The following is an 18,077-nucleotide window of genomic DNA, read 5'->3' as shown; positions in this document are numbered from 1 at the left end:
ATACCTCGATTTAGTTCAATATAGAGATTAGCCGGTTGATTTGTTGATATAAACCATTGAATAATAGCGCCTAACAGGCAGCTGTGTTTAATTATGTTCTCCTGATTTTGATTGTTTCTGTGTGTTTGAAGTATATGTTTGTGATATGCGCTTAGAAACACTTCACGTGTAATGAAGCGCTATATAAATCGAACAATAATAATAATAATAATAATAGAATCAAAGTTATCTTGTTCCAAAGGATCGACCAATGAAATTGCTTACCTCTGTTTAGCTTTAGCTCGAAATGTTGAACTCAGTCAAGACATTCACCTAATGATGTTTAAACATTCTACCTCAATTAAAAGCCGAGTTGTTATGTTCAAAAGTCTTGACCAATCGAATTGCTTATCGAACCTTGGCCTAAGCAGAAAATTTTCACCATCAAACTTAGTCAAGGTAATGAAATAATGAATCTATACTCGGAACTTCGTCACTCTCACTTAAGCAGAAAAGTCTCATCTTATAACTCCAAACTCCATCAAGGCATTCACCAAATAAACACCTACGCCAAGTGTGAACATTCTAGCTCAATTAGAATGAGAGTTATTGTGTTCCAAAGTCTCGACCAATCAAATTGCTTATCGTTCTGCTTACCCTAAGCATAAAATACTTGTTATGCAACTTAGTCAGGTATTGATGTAATGAAACTGTACACCAAGTGTCATCACTCTCACTTAATTACAACTAAAGTTATCGTGTCCCAAAGCATCAACCAATCAAATTGCTTATCTCATACACCAAGTTTGAACATTCTAGCTCAATGAGAAGGAGAGTTATTGTGTCCCAAAATATGTGACGGACGGACCCATTTTAATAGTCCCCTGCTTTCTTCGAAAGGCGGGGAGACAAAAAAGAATTTCAGACCTCCCTATGTACCTTTGTGGTACCACATTCCACAAGATTTTCGACTTAGAATAATTCTGATAGAGTGTTTGGGTTTGTGGTGTTTTTCACAACAAGAGTTCCACAAGATATTGGATTGAGAAAACAAATCTATTTTTTCAAAAAATTCTTCCCAGATCTCCCTATATACCCATGTGGTACCACATTGCACAAGATTTTCGACTTTTCATCACAAGCGTTCCACAAGATACTGGATTTAGAAGAAAAAAAACCACCAATATTTTCAAAGATTTCTTCGTGCCACTGAGATTCATTTTTAGGGATGGTTACGCATTATCGGCGCATCAACAATCATTCGCGGTATCCCGAGTGATATTGTTCTGTTCTACTCCACTAGCCCCCGAGTCCATCCCGAATTCAAATTAGCTGCCATTGATCATAGCTTGATTCTACGAATCAAAAAGCAGTTTACACACCAGTCTGAGCATCAATGTTTACGTTCACCACAATAATCTTAGTTGCAATAAAATGCGAATTACTTCCTTTTGACCACTCCATTTGTCCATAAAAGTAGCAGGAGTATCAGGGGCGGATAATTTGACTATATATCTTCTCCGAAAATGGATCCAGAGGTTAGTGGAGTAGAACGGAGCGATACCCCAGGGGGTGCCGAGAAAGACCAACAACGGAAGACGGAGGTGTGAACAGATAAAGCATCTATGTATCAAATCATTATATAAAACGTTACCTGCTCGCAAAAGTTTCAACATATGGATCGGAATGTACTCCACAACTTCGTGATTCTATAGCTTTAGTATCTTTTCTTACATACACCTAAAATGACAACAAAAATTAATCCATAGTTGGTATCAAATAAGCATTTTGACAACAGCAAAAGTACATTGTTGACACGCGTTGAAATTAGTGACATGTCGTCTGCAAATAATCTAGACGTGCTTATTAGACCTTCATATATGTCATGTATTTAGATAAGAAAAAGTAGTTGACCAAGTACAGAACCTTGTGGGACCCCGGCATTGGGAAATCTAACACACGATTGACAGATTTCAAGCATGACTAGCTCAAGTAATTCACGTTTAATTCCATAATTAGACATGGGTGCCGAGAAGTGGGACGTTAAACCCCATTTCATTTCATTACCTATATCTGGCTGAATGAGATGACTATATCTGCAGGCTTGATTTAGCACTAGAACTGGACTACACTTCTGTCCCACTTGAATTGAAACATACAAGGACTTACCGTAACCGGAGCCAAAGCATAATTTCCCCATATTGGTTGATCAAAGTAGTGATCTGGGGAACGAAGTGTGATTTTCCTAACATTGGTCTTTTGCTGATATTCACCTGTAGTGATTGTACCAGTAACTTTGATCTTGTAAATCTGTTCCCATTTGTCAGGATCAATGTCCACCCCACAAGCCGTATCTGCACGAACTGTTGGAGAGCAGGTATCTGTTCCTGTTGGTATATTGGCCGTGACACCATATATGCATGGTGCGTCGAGACACCCAATCTTTGCTGTAGCTCTAATCTGGATCTCGGTAGATTCACCCTCTGTAACGGTAATTGTGGGCGTCAAAACCTGTAAAGTATATTTTGTGTAAGTTTGTAACATCAATGGTTCACTCCTATATTTAGCCGCGTGTGCTTAAGAATATCCACTAACGAGTGGTAGCTCAGGTAATTCAGATGAAATTATATGGCTATTTCAGTCCCGTATTTATCGGACCGATTAGAAAAGGGGCGACCATATGTTATGAATGAAAAGTTAATGTTACTCATGAAAACATGGGTAATCAACAGGAGCACAAGTTTTGTTTAAGTTTTGCCAATATCAATAAAGAAATCAATAAAGTAATGATGAATCATTGGCAAAGCGAACAGGTAATCTATATAAACCCATTCGATGCAGTCACATCACATTCCTATTGACATCTTTGTGCACCAGAATTCAGATTATTAGAGACACACTTTAATGCCAAATCCTCATTCAACCACTAAGTCGTGTCAATAACTCTTTGTTCCATTAATGTTGTGGTCTACTTCATGTTGATCTGCTATTAACCGGGAATATGAGTGGATTAATGATCCAGAGCTAGTCGTCAAGTAAAATATTGATAACTGATTAGAAAAACGGTGGCCCAGTGGGAAGGACGTTGGCACGCTAACCCAGAGGCCTCGTGCTCGATTCCTGTGTTGACGAGAAAGTTTATCTGGATTTTCCGGCTCGGTTCCTCCTTGTCAGGTACAGGACATAGGGTCTGGCTAGGAACAACATATAGTCGTTCAGATGGGTCCAGAACTCAAGGTCCATTGTACACATTAGTGTGTACGTAAAAGAACCCTTGGAAGTTGGAATTCGATATAAAAGTATACCGCAGCACCGCTGTCCGGGCAAAATGCCTTCATTGTCCGTCTATATTAGCCCATTTGGAGCAGAGCAGTAGGAAGTTAAATTTCATTAATATTAACAAACAAATGAAAATTAATGATTTTAAGACAGGTTGTCCCTACTGTAATATACATTTATCACAATTGGTCGACATATCTATAAAAATATAAAAATTTCAGGATGGAACTAACCTCTATACCAATAAATATTGGTTTACTTGTAGATGGAAGTCCTGCTGATTCGTTGACGCCTCTACCTGCTCTAATTTCACAATAAATCTTGCGGAAAAAATAATAGTATATTGTAATACAAAGGTTACAAGAAAAAAACTCTAATTATAGGAATCGGTAAGTGTCCACGATGCCATGTCAACTTAAAAGAACACATAATAATTTACTAGTTCTGTGGTGGAGTTGGGGGCCATTATATAAAATTGATTTTACCGTCGATGGGGGGGTGGGGGGTGGGGTGGATGGCTGAATGGTTAGCGTGCGCGCGCTGTATCATAAAGTCTGTCATTGAGTCGACTGGCGTGGTTTCGAATCCCCGGTTGTACGTGGCAAGGAGTAGGGTCGCCTGTCCAACCTCGTGGGTTTTCTCCGGGTCCTCCGGTTTCCTCACACTGCTAAAGACCCCTACGCGCAAACGTATTATGTAAATAAAATTAAACCATATGTTAGTCCCGAAATGACCTAGTTTGTGTCGAGTAGACGTTAAACCCCATTTCTCTCTCTCTCCCTCTCTCCGTTGATGTGAATCGAATAATGGTTTTATTTAAGAGTAAATAATTTGTTAGTTTAAAGACATGGTATTGTTGCTATATATAATAGGCTAGATGTCAATTCTAATTCTATTGGATTTTACTTACATCAAAGCCAACCGTAATTACACCCTGTTCCCGTAGTTTTGCTTCTGTTAGTACTCGTTCGTTGGCCGGATCATTATAAGCAGCTAAAGGTGAATTGTATATAAAACGGTTGTTCACGTACCTGGATAAAAAAAATACACAAAAAGAATCATCAAACGTTACCTTGTAATATATCATTTTATAGGTTTTGTTGGTAACCTGATTCATTCATTCATCTCACACTGAAAAAAAAACTTGTGTTGAAATGAAACTTGTGTTGAAATTTATGAAACTTGTGTGGTTTCATACAAACTTGTGTATGACCATCTCAATTTATACTAAATAGACATTTGGAATGTTAATAGAAAAAGTTAGTTCCAATACTAATAAAATTTTGTTATAGAATGACAAAATCCTCTCATAGTTCTCCGGCATAGTTCCCCAGTGTCAGTGGGGTAGTACATGGCAAGGGGCAATATCTAGTCGTTCGAATAGGACGACAAACCTAGGTCTCATATACGCGTGCATTTTAAAGAAATAGAGAGAGAGAGGGATGTGGGGTTAAGGGACTAACATAAACTCCAGGTTTATGCAGAATTAATATAACACAACATGGTAATAGAATGAGACGGGAAGAGGCCGTAAACGTAATCGGTCCTGCTTGATTCTAGGACATATATATAGCATGGACCTACTTGATTCTACGACATATATATATATAGCATGGAACTACTTGATTCGACCAATTCATTACAAGTACATGTATGGCATACATTGTGTCAAGTTGGCTTTAAACCCCATTTTCCCCTCTCTCTATTGGATATAACTACATTACAAATACTGTTCGTGATTCTGTATTTTTACATACAGTAACAATTATTGGGCATTATTAAAAAAACATTAAAAAGAATATGAAATTGTTTACAGTTTGTCTTTGTGGGGTACATGGTGAATTTCAATAATTGTTTAAAACTGGAAGATTGGGAAGATTCACATAACATTAATGACTGAAAAAAATAACGAAACTATGGAGAAACTTCAGCTGAAAGGTGTTAGTTCTATCATTTATTAACAGTGGTTGAATCAGTGAAAGTCTAATATTACACATTGACGTAAAGGCTGAACGGATATGGAAGGGTATCGCTGCCAATATTAAATGCTCTGCGACAATGTCGTTTCCATTGATTATATGTAAAAAGTACAATGTACAAAGTCCTAATACCGATATTGATAAAGTCAAAATACCTCTAAGGCAAGAGTTAAATGTAAAACGTCAAATGTTAAGTGTTAAATGGCATATGTTTTGTGGGAAAATGCTTTTTTTGACGTGTCTACATTTTACATTTCTCTCATTACATTTTACATTTGTCTAGAGTACAGAAATGTGAAAGTGGACACTGCCTTAATGTTTGGCCTACCGTGATTTATAGGACATAGATATGGTTTCAAGGCTTTTACCATTTTACATGATTTAAAATACAACGAATTCTTCATTTTAACGAATCAGTTGATTTATTAGTCCTCACAGCCTTCCTGTGAAGAAAAGTATGTAATTTTCGGGGTTCGAATTAAGCCTTTTACTCCATTACGTGACTATTTTTCTTAAACTTGTGGACTCCCGAATATAGACTTTGTATGGAGTTTATTTCTTTGAACAAAAGAAAATTATTGTTTTAATATTGTTCAGAGACAACTTTCAAATTTATATTATAGCAATAATCATAACAATTTAAATATGTGTAAAAATAAATCAATATTTAGCAGTTATGTAAAAGTATAAGCTTATATAGTTTTTGGAAATAGTTGATAATCAAAAGGCCTCTTTGTCAACTCGGTCACCCAAATAACTTAGAATGCATAAGCCGCTTATATCAAGGTAAAGTGAACGTGCTTGACCAATGATTTATCGTTCTCCGTAATTGCACTGATAGATGCGCATGCAGTGGCGAAAACAAAACGACGTTGCAACGATGGTTGCTAAGATATAACATGAAATAGAATAAAAACTGCAAAATTAGAAGCTCCATTTATGCGAAAAAAATATAAAAAAAAATTAGATTATACATTGTCTTAGATTAGAAATTACATGAATAGAAGTTAGTAGATAGCACGACATGGACAAATTATTTTGAATCTAATATACCGCCATACTTATGTAAGGTAGAATACATGGTATTATACATGATTGTATTAATAGGTACATACCAGTATGCTTTATAAAATAATACTTCATCTGTTGATTCGACAAAGTTGCAGAAGAACCGGAATTGTGCTTTAATTCCCACCGTAACTTGATCATAAGCGACACTGGGTACGGTTCTAAAATCCGGGATATCTTAAAAACAATGCATCTAGAAATAATCGTATGGAACATCTACAAGTTCAATAATCAGATAATCAAACACAATGGGCTAGACTAAATCTGTAGAAAGTTCACAACAAACTGTTAAATGACCAACGGATGACAGGGCTCGATCAAGTAATTCTTTAACATATTATTTCATAGACTGCTAGCTTTATTTACGACCATATCACACGTCAATCCTTTGTACCTTGGCAAATATTGCACAGAATTTCCTACGCCGGTATGTAGTTATGGAACATACACAAGTTCAACAATCATACATGCATGGAACAAATGGGCTAGATTAATCTGTAGAGTGTTCACAAGAAACTGTTGCAGGACCAACGGATGATGGACACTAATTTAGAATGGTTACCATATTTCATATACTTTTACCATCATTTACGATCATACCACAAGTCTATCCTTTGTATCATGCCAAATATTGTACCGCATCTCCTACGCCGCTATGTGATCTGTATTTTGATAAAGCAAGAAAACTTACCACCGCCCTCTAGTGATCCTGAAATAAACATGATTTATCATTTGTATATATTTCATTAAAGTTTATGCTCTTAAATACAGCCACCAGTATGACATAATCGCCAATGTTAGGGCGAATGTTAAACAACTCAACCAAAATCGTGCGAACTTCTTAAACCCATAAGACTTTTAGATTGTTGCCAATATTATCTGGCTTGACCGGACACTAACTCAAAAACGTGAATTCACAAATTTCGACTGGATATTTACAAGGCTTTATAAGAGGAAATCATAACTTCATGATGGAAAGATTATCACGCAAGTCCTCTATCATACCCACAAGGTTTTTGGGACAAGGGACGTAACTCTGGAACGCTAAATGTTGATACGGTTCGTCCTCTCACGACCCCAATGCTTCACACCAAACTTGAAAATAATTATACACTTTATTGCGTTTAAAAGGTTTCAGGCGAATGGAAGGAGGGTGGATGGACAGAAAGACGCTGCTGGATATTGCTAGGGTTCGTCCACTCATGATCTCAATGTTTCAAAACCACCAAGGTTTATCTGAGAATTGGAAAACTTCGGAAACATAATACTGAATATCGATAAGATTCGTCCTCTTATAACCACGTGAAATATCAAAAAAGAAAAATCGTTTAACTCCAAACGGGAGGTCGAAGAACGTTGAATATCGATATAATCCATCATCCCGTGGCCCCAATGCTTGAGACCAAATATTAAACAAATCCATTAAAGTCTGTAACCTCTATCATGTTCGCAAGGTTTGAGAAAAATAGGAGCGTAACTCTTGAACACTAAAAAAGTTATAACTGTTTTTCAGTTAATCTTCTATAGCCTTTATCCATATCTGTCATTTTCAGGGTCCTATGTCATAAACACATACCTTGGTAAATACACACTTACCAACACAATATCCGGTCAGGCCGATTCCTGTACGTTCCAAGTAAAACACCAATAAATGTGCTGAACATACTTTCACCTTGACGTCCGGACCCCCAGCGCCACACTCGACCGTTGGATGGCGAATGCAAGTACCAATAGTCTGTATCTGGTCAGTATTACGCAATGGTCTATCTGTTGAAATGAAATATTATTATGAACTTAGCAAAACATATACCCACCACGACAGTTTAAAAGAATGATATTTTTCTTGTCTCGGTGGTGATATTAATGTTTCGTAATCAGGCGAAATAACTATAGGATCTATTGTCGAAAACGGTTCGTAATTGTTACTTGTCTTCCATATAGAAAATGGAGAGAGAAAGAGAAATGTGGTTTAAGGTCAACTCGACACAAACTAGGTCATTTCGAAACTCAATTTTATTTCAATAATTCACTTGCGCGCAGGGGTCTTAAGCAATGGAAGGAAACCGAAGGACCCGGAGAATATCCAGCGGTAGGACAGGCGACCCTACCCCTTGTCACGTACAAGCGGAGATTCGGCACCACGCCACTTTACTCAATGACAGACCTTGTGATCGAACGCGCACGCGTTAACCATTCGGCCACCCAATTACCCACAAAATTACAGTGATGCGTCAAAAGAGAATATTTAATAGTTTAACGCGTGCGTATTAGATAATAAGGTCTGTCATTGAGTCAAGTGGTGTGGTGTTGATTCCCACTGGTACATGACAAGGAGTAGGTTTGACTGTCCAGTGATGCAGGGCGGAGAGCTGTCGAGGTCCCGTGTATACATTGGAATGCACGTGAAAGATCCCTTGGCAGTTGGAATTCGATATAAGAGTAGGCGATAGTGCCGCTGCCCGGGCAAAATTTTCCTCATAGCACACTGTATGGCCTATGCACGTCTTCATTAGCCCAGCATAGGAGCAGAACAGTAGGACGTTAAACCCCATTTCATTTCGTTGACTGTCCAATCTCGTAGGTTTTCTCTACGTCCCCCCACTGCTGATGATATACCCGCATTTAAGAGAATTGTTAAAATACATTTAAGTCACATTTTAGTCGCAAAATTAGATAGTTTGTGTCGAGTGGACGTTAAACCCCATTTCACTGTCTCTGGAACGGAAGGTCGCCGTGCTTTACATCAAGTTACGTTCACAAGATTTGCGGGGTGGGGGGGGGGAGGTGACGGAAGTTGAATATTGATCGCTATAATAGTTAACATGAGAGTTTCATAAAAATGGGTGTAATTTCGGGATGAAAGGCCACGAAAGCTGAATATTGATAGTGCTCGTTCTTTCATGACCCCTGTGCCTTTGACAAAAAAAAATCGATAAAAACTATAGCCTCGATCCCGTTAACGAACCAGCCAACTGTTGACGGATCGAAGGAAAGGGTGATCACACAATACGCCCACACTGAAATGGGGCGGGGGTGTATAAAAAAATCATTAATTTGATTAACTGTCAGAACCGGATTAAGGTTCGCCTTACTGTTGTAGTAATCCTATAAATTGTCGCTTTCATATACCCACATTTACGTACGTCTGTCCGTTCACATTTCTTTGTGGACACTCTACAGGTCCTAATTTTTATCCGATTTTGATAACTGTTCAAATATAACACCATACGTGCGGTTGAGTACGAATTTCTTGAAAATCGAATGGACACTTTCAGTCAAAATGGCCGCCCCCTTTATGCAAAAAGTGTAAAAGCATATAACAAGATTGTGGACCTTTCGTGCGCATCGGACCTTCCGTGCCGGACTTATGTACTCTAACTTTTACGCAAAAGATGAAACATGTACAAAGTTTATGGACCCTCCACAGGCGACAATTTTTGTCCGATTTACATGAAACTGGTGACTCACAAGATAGAACAACGGTAACTGACAGTAATGAACAACGGTAACTGACAGTAATGATAGAGTAATGAATAACCATTGTTAGGTTAACACCTGGGAATACTTTGTGTATGTCGTAAATTTAACGGAGCTAAATCGCTATTCTTTGACGCGTAGAATTGGACACGAATGGGACACAATGCATATAATAACGTAATATAAATGTATATGAACTGATTTACATTCAATCATTTCTGTTATTTATAATCAGCGAATACGCGAAGAATCACAATCGAATGACAGTCTTTGGCGTCTGGTTATGCCAGTCTACATCCTAAAGTATTCTTCCCTGAGGGATTTGTTAAGCCTTGCTCATTCATTACAAATGGCGCACAAAAGCATTCTGGCACGCGATTCGTGTGCCAATTTTAAAATTTTCATTTTGTCTTAAATATTGGATATGAGAAGCCCATCTTTTCACGGTAAGATAACAACATCAATTTGACCAATAAGTCGTGTTTACAATGTCGAAGAGTTTGAGTGTTATTAAGTTAGTGACTTGCCCCCTTTAAACATATTCGTAAACATTGCCATTTTCAGATCTAAATTGTTACTACAGCTTCGTCTTAGATGAGACTTTATATAATAAGACTTACCGTTTAAATATATGGGATATTTTGTACCACAATGCCTGGATTTAGGAGGTGCAGGATCTGCGCTAGGTAATGATAAGTCTATCGATCCATACCAACCAGGAGTTATGAATCTATCATTAATATAAAATTTTCCCTTGTACGTGGTTGATCTTGTCTGGACCTTAGGAAACGGCGAAGCAATGTCGCATGGATCTGAAAGAAGAACATTCTAGCATAATCGGAACCAAACCAAATGAAATGAAATGAAAAGGGGTTTGACGTCCCACTGTTCTGCATCGATTGGGCTAATAAAGACGGACATACGCCATACAGTGTGCTGTGGGGGAAATGTTCCCCGAGCAGCGAGTCGATATCGCCTACTCTTATATCGAATTCCAACTGTCAAGGGATCTTTTACATGCACGCCAATGTGTACACGGGACCTCGGGACCTCGGTTTTTAACGCCAATGTGTTCACGGGACCTCGGTTTTTCGTTCAATCCGAACGCCTAGACACCGTTCCTCACCAAGCAATGGGAAATACCGAGGGACATTATCGGCCAACACCAGCAGCGAACTCGAGTTCTTCTATAAGCCGCCTCAGCCCCGAACTAAGCTAAATTGACAGTAATGATATTACATGTCTTTAAGAATGAAATGGATAATTCCAAAATACTTGCACTGGTCCTCTGGTATTGTTCAGACTATTAACCGAAATGGTACGTGGTCATTACTGGTCTATCTTGGTTGTGACGTCGTCACTCAAGAAATTTCCCCAGTTTCCGAAGATAAATTTTACTACCTTACCTGGTTCCTCTGTAGTAGAACAGTTTATCGTCGTCCATAATGCTGTTAAACCTATACAATATAGCAATATCTTAAAGGACGTATCCATGTCCCTATCTGATGTGTTGACTAAATAAAATACGAGTATGAACTGTTACTATTCGTCGAAACAGTCCAGTTTAAGCTCCGCATATTGTGCACTTCAATATACGATTCGGGATAACAGTCAAGTGATTATGTCACATGATTCACAGTTGAGTGAATATCGTCGATTGACAGTTTTTAGGGCATTATCGGTATACTTTCGTCTCTCCTGCATTGTGAAAAATAAAATAATACATACTTAGGAAACATTAATATGAAATGCCTTTATGAATTTGAAACGCCTCTGTGAAGTAAAGACCTTAAAATCAGTTTGTGTTCAATTTGTTTCTTAAAAGAGTCAACAGTGGTTCAAGGTCTGATACCGTCCTAATCTTGAAACAGTTTGTAAACGCGTTATACTGTTTCAAGACAGTTTTCTAAAAGGGGCATTAGGTAAGATTAGATAAAGCGCTGACAGTTCAATAGTTAAAATAGATGAGGAAAATAGATAATTGCTAGAATCTGAACCGAGATATTAGCGATTCAATTTTAGGCTAGACTCGATCGTCAATACTACCATACCATGCGTTAAGAAACAAACAATCGATTATCCAGTTTTACGTTAAATTATCCATTATCAACGTTTTTAAATCTACTTAATATCGGGGCATAACGATGGCATAAAATGTTGATTAAGATCTTTTCGTGTTAATAAATGTCTAATTAATAATTTTAGATAACATTTAATGCCGCAAGAAAGGTCTGAAATAGGCAGATTTAGCTCTTGCATAATGTATGTTTAATGGACTTGGTTGTTACTGTGTAAATGTTAAAGGAGCTAAATGGTTATTCTTTGGCACCTAGAAATGGACACAAATGGTTCTCAACGCATACAATATTATAGTCATAGGAATGTATATAAACTGATTTACATTCAATAGTTTCTGTTTTTATTGCAATTCTGAATCAGTTATGTTCCGGGAAATACGTTAATAGTCCAAATTGAATGTCAGTCTTTGGCGTCTGGTTATTCCAGTCTATACCTGTAGTATTTTTCTCTGTGGGATACGTTTAGCTTCGTTCACCTAGTCGCTTATAGCAAATGGCGCTCGAAAGCATTTTGTCTGATATATTGGTTATCAGAAGCCCACCTCTTCACGGTAAGATAACAACATCAATGTTGATTTAATTAATGAAGACTGGATGATATTGAGTTAAAGATGTGCCTCCTTTAAAGAAGTGTCATTGAGTCGACTGGCGTGGTTTCGAATCCCCGGTTGTACGTGACAAGGAGTAGGGTCGCCTGTCCAATCTCGTGGGTTTTCTCCGGGTCCTCCGGTTTCCTCCCACTGCTAAAGACCCCTACGCGCAAGCGAATTATGTAAATAAAAAATTAAACCATATGTTAGTCCCGAAATGACCTAGTTTGTGTCGAGTGGACGTTAAACCCCATCTCTCTCTCTCTCTCTCTCTCTCTCTCTCTCCTTTAAAGAAGGTCTAGCAGACCATAGTTCTGCAATCTTGACCAGCTCTTGGTGGTCTGCTGGGGTACATCATATTATCTATGGCCATCTTTTGGGTTGACAATATTCCAAGATGTTTGTGTCCACCAACTTGAATTTCCGCCATATTGGGTGGTCAAAAGACGTCTTTAAGTTAAGATTCAGATTATGCAGAATCGAAAAATTATTTTAAAAAGGGACATAGCCACATATAAACGATTTAAACATAGGGTATAAACAGGGGCCATATTGGCCACCATTTTACGCTTTCCTTATATTGGATTGTAGAAAAATAACTTCTAAGTCAATCATCAGAATCAACATTTTTAAAACTCTTGAAAAGATACCACGCAAAAACAGCATTCTGGGGAAAGAGAGAGAGAGAGAGAGAGAGAGAGAGAGAGAGAGAGTGGGGTTTAACGTCCACTCGACACAAACTAGGTCATGTTGGGACTAACATATGGTTCAATTTTATTTCCATAATTCGCTTGCGCGTAGGGGTCTTTAGTAGTGGGAGGAAACCGGAGGACCCGGAGAAAACCCACGAGGTTGGACAGGCGACCCTACTCCTTGTCACGTACAACCGGGGAATTGAAACCACGCCAGTTGACTCAATGACAGTCCTTATGATACAGCGCGCTCGCGCTAACCATTCGGCCATCCACCCCCCCCCCCTCTCCATTTTGGGGAAAAGATAGGGATAAGAACTTTCAGGAGTCATGTACAAAGGGGTCTCTGATTTTCAAAATTGTTTGGCTAGATAATCAATATAGGCCTCGTGTTTCCAGGGGTTCTCCATCGAAAGTAAAATTATCAACTCCATCCAATGATGATAGAACGAGCAAGGGAGGTAGGAAAACTTTGCATACTAGCAAAAATTGTGATAGGTGAAACGGTAAAACTTATCTACTAATTTTATAGAATGTTATATGGTATGGCATGATTTAAGTTACATGTATAACCAGAACAAGGTCTCCTTAACTTATACTATAATTTACTATATTTGGGTTATTTCTATAGGTTAGGCGGCTGAATGGTTAGTACGTGCGTGCTGTATCATAAAGTCTGTCATTGAGTCAACTGGCGTGGTTTCGAATCCCGGTGATACGTGACAAGGAGTAGGATCACCTGTCCAACCTGGTGGCTTTTCTCCAGGTCCTCCGGTTTCCTCCCACTGGTAAAGACCCCTACGCGCAAGCGAATTACTGAAATAAAATTGAACCATGCATTAGTCCCGAAATGACCTAGTTTGTGTCGAGTGGACGTTAAACCCCATTTCCCCCTCTCTCTCTATGTCTATAGAGAGAACAACTCGCAATTAGACGCAACAGGCGCTCTGGTTGCAAACATCTACCACAACCATTGCTCAGGTTGACATATTGAACACGGACAGGAAGGTTGTTTCCTTTTTTTTGGGGGGGGGGGGCTAAAATTGATAAGTTAGAATTTGTTCCTAGTTGCTCGATACTCCGCTCCCCGTCACTAGAAGTTTGGCGTTGGACAAACGACCTGAAACTCCCATTTGTGACGAGTTATTTTGACAATTTGACAATACTAAGCAGAACAGTGCAGTTGATTATAGCGACACCCCTTTAAGTCGTAATGGTAAATATCACTCAAATATCACACGAGGGATGATTTACATATGTCACCGAGGGAATTCCCTGACATAAAGGAAATGCAAACTAACATAGAATTACCAGAAAAATTGGCATCTTCCTCAATTTAACGTTCATAATCTATAACGGTTCAACGAGAAGCTCACAGTTGGTGGAATTATAAATAGTATACAGTTTTGATTGGCTTAAACAGACAAGGAAACATCCTCTTTACATAAGTACATCCTGATAGAATTATCTCTCGCACTTTAGTTTAGATTGTCAAGTGGCAATTATTTACACTACATATCAGGTTGTTTGTGATTGTAATTGAGGGTTTTATTTTGTGTACACGGGGTAGCTGTATTCCTTAAAACACATACCACAACTCCAAAACGTTTGTTGCCTAATAACAAACATATTTATGGCCGAAATCGTTTCGTTGTCAATAAGTCTCTAGACTATTCATTATCATTTCAGAAAAAAAATCCGCTTCTTATACCCCCGCCACGGCGGCGGAAAATGGTCTCAGAGCGCGTCAAGATCGCCAAAAGCGTGGTAAAAGCGTGGTGGAAACACCAGATATCGTGCCGTGGTCTCCAAGGTCGCCAGTGATCGCTAGTCACGGAGTTTTTTTTGAGCATGTTCAAAGCAAACGACAATGTTCTACGATCTGACCCGGAAAGCTGTGAGGGGGCGACTTTTTTCAAGTTTGTAATTTTTTAGGACCTTTTAACGCGTTGTGTTCACGTTTGTCGGCGACCTTGTCCATTTTCTGGACGCCGTACGGTCTGACGGGGGCTTAAACAACTACATACTACGTGAGTTATGGTTTGTCGAATTCAATCATTAAAAACATAAATAAACTAATCTAAATTTCATTTGGGAAAGGGGGATCACGTGGCTAAGTGGGTAAGGCACTCGCTAGCCTGGAGGTCGGGTGTTCGATCCCTGCATTGGCTGAGAAAGTTCATCCGGATTTTCCGGCGTGGTTTCCCCATGTCAGTGATGCAGGACGGAGGTCCTGACAAGGACAGCTGTCTAGTCGTTTGGATGGGACGGAAAACCGAGGTCCCGTGTACACATTGGCGTGGACGTAAAAGATCCCTTGGCAGTTGGAATTCGATATAAGAGTAGGCCGTAACACCGCTGCCCGGGCATAATTTCCCTCATAGCACACTGTATGGCGTATGCCCGTCTTCATTGGCCCAGTTTAGGAAACAGGTAGGACGTTAAACCCCATTTCATTTCAAGGTGTTTCAATTTTTTTATGCTAACATTTTCACCGCGATAGCGGCTCTTCAGGCATTTATTAAACAATAATTCAATCAACAATAGTCTATGACGTCACAACGCCATAATTACATGATAAAATTAATATACAGGTAAAGGTAGTTATTACCTTGCCTACAGACTACAAATATTCAATCCCACCACGGTCTTAATTTTAGTTCATTTAATTATTCTCTTATTTAGAATTACGTTTCTGGTTGTACTTTTCAATAAAATAGATTTCTTTTGCCTCCAAGAGGTCGTTGTTTTTGCTATTAAGTCTAAATAAAGGAAAAACACCAAATTTGCCCCCACCACATACTTCAAGATGCTCACTGAGTGGGATCATCCTATATTTTGGTTGAAGTATGTGCTGTTGAAGGAGGTTCATTCTCAACCTAAGCATCATTTGGGTCTTTTCTATATATGTAGATGTATATTTCTATTATTAGTAAATAAACTGTAGATTACCCCCCCCCCCTACACACACACACACACTAGCGCCCAAACTCACATAGAAAAAGATTAAAATCAGAACTCGCCCAATGTTCTGCTGCGTGTACGGGTAGCCTACCTACTCAGATCTGGAAATAAGCTGCAACAGTGGTACAGTTCTGTGTTTCAAGAAAGCAAAATGGTGTTTAATATCGTGCTTTTCTGCACCGACATGACTAATTGGGTTAAAAGGACAAGTTCAAATATTTTATGGCTCGTAAAAAGCGTTTATTAGGAATCACGTGTTGGATAAATGCACGGATCAGGATGTAATGCAATACCAACTGCAATGCGTCGTGATTTTGTTCGTATTACCAAACCAGGATGCCATGATATTTTATGACAACAGCAACGATTCTGGAAATAAAAGATGAACGATTATAACTTTCCGTAATGTGCAAACTGTCCCGGAAAGTTTTAGAAAAAAACCACACTGATCGGTAGGGCTATTACATTGTTTCAATGGCAGACCACAAAACGCTGTTAAAGCGTCATACTTCTTGCAATGTTTTTTTTTAAAATATATTATGTCATTTCGCCTAAGAATCGAAACTCCATGCTCAATCTACCGACTTTTAATCTTTCTCAAACATATGGTGCAAAATCTCTATATTATATTTTTTAACGATATGCCATTTCCCGGTTTCTAAAATCTCTTTTATGTTTATTTAAAGTTAAATTTAAATTAAAAATCCAAAACATCCTTTAAATACGATAAAGAAATGGTGCATCATAATACAACTGTACACGAAGAGGAATGACTAAAAGCTGAAAGAGAGCGAGAGAGAGAGAGCGAGAGAGAGAGAGGGAGAGAGAGAAATGGGGTTTAATGTCCACTCGACACAAACTAGGTCATTTCGGGACTAACATAGGGTTTAATTTTATTTCAATAATTCGCTTGCGCGTAGGGGTCTTTAGCAGTGGGAGGAGACCAAAAGCTGAAAAAAACACACTAATAAGGCACTAGTATTCCATTTGTGTTATCCACTCTCTTATACCCAAGTAATGTGTTCATACTCTTTTCTAGATTGGGGTTGGGTGGCTGTTTGGTTAATGCGTGCTCGCTAGATCGTAAGGTCTGTTTTTCAGTCGAATAGCGTGGTTTCGATTCCCCACTCGTTCCAACCTTCTGGGTTTTCTCAGGGTCCTCTTGATGCTTGACATAAAATTGAACCATGTGTTAGTCCCTCGGAAATGACCTAGTTCATGTGACGTGGGTGTCAAACCCATATGTGCCCCCACCTTCTTCCATGAATGTCTTACCAGTTTTGTTTTTTATTTAAATACAAAAACCCCAAATTGTGCACGGTGCCCGTGTAACTGAATTGAAATGAAGACCGCTAAACGGGGTGTCATTTAGTGGGTGAGTGGGTCAACTCTGCTTCAGATGTGAAAGCAAATCCGAGCAGGGAGTCTGCGATGGAACAAAGTCTTTGTGGTTCGGATAGGATGATAAATGTGTACGTAATTAAACCCTTGTCAGTTTGAGTTTGTCGAAGAGTAGGTGCGGAAAAGTATAACGTTTCATTTACTTTTTATGACTTTAGCCGCTCATTTTGCCTGAAAAACATTTAGGCATTAAATACTTCCTGTTTCGAACTTATAGGAGATTGATTGTGTAATAAACATGTCCCCCAAAACGCAGAAGTTCTATTGAAATATCTCAGATGTCTATTGCCAGTGCCGGACTGATGGGCCGAAGGCACACCTGTCAGGGCATTCACCAAGGCCCACACAAGTACGCGCCAAAGGCGCGCGAGCGTCCGGGGGGGGGGGGGGTCTCCCCCCAGGAAAATGTTGAAAATTGACAACCGCAAACCTATTTTCCAAGCATTTCAGACCAAAGCAGAAGTAGGCAAATTTTTGATTTTCTGATAAAATTAAATAACAGAATGACCTAAGAGCACTATCATTAGATGAATTTGAGAATTCTCTTCAGTGTCAAAAACAAAAGATGAA

At 38.8% G+C, this 18,077-nt stretch overlaps 1 protein-coding gene across 1 annotated transcript; it reads right to left on the bottom strand.

Annotated features, from left to right (window-relative positions):
* Positions 1–1,629: 1,629 nt before the first annotated feature.
* Positions 1,630–11,543, bottom strand: LOC130012869 (uncharacterized). The gene is made up of 9 exons (XM_056100888.1): positions 11,189–11,543; positions 10,403–10,594; positions 7,902–8,072; positions 6,997–7,014; positions 6,353–6,482; positions 4,169–4,289; positions 3,492–3,578; positions 2,149–2,490; positions 1,630–1,719 (listed from the first exon to the last, which is right to left on the bottom strand). Exons 1-9 carry the CDS (start codon positions 11,274–11,276, stop codon positions 1,630–1,632), a joined length of 1,239 nt encoding a protein of 412 aa, XP_055956863.1. The 5' UTR covers positions 11,277–11,543.
* Positions 11,544–18,077: the final 6,534 nt, after the last annotated feature.

The sequence above is a fragment of the Patella vulgata genome, chromosome 5, assembly GCF_932274485.2.
Source record: "Patella vulgata chromosome 5, xgPatVulg1.2, whole genome shotgun sequence".
Taxonomy (NCBI): Eukaryota; Metazoa; Mollusca; class Gastropoda; family Patellidae; genus Patella; species Patella vulgata.
The sequence above is the reverse complement of the archived record's forward strand: the minus strand, read 5'-3'. Positions and strand labels throughout refer to the sequence as shown.

Excerpts from the sequence above, each read along its gene's own strand:
- LOC130012869 (XM_056100888.1), bottom strand. The coding sequence starts at position 11,276 with ATGGATACGTCCTTTAAGATATTGCTATATTGTATAGGTTTAACAGCA. Across the intron at positions 3,579-4,168 it reads TAATTACGGTTGGCTTTGAT|ATTTATTGTGAAATTAGAGC; the intron begins GTAAGTAAAATC and ends TTTTTCCGCAAG. Across the intron at positions 2,491-3,491 it reads CAATATTTATTGGTATAGAG|GTTTTGACGCCCACAATTAC; the intron begins GTTAGTTCCATC and ends TATACTTTACAG.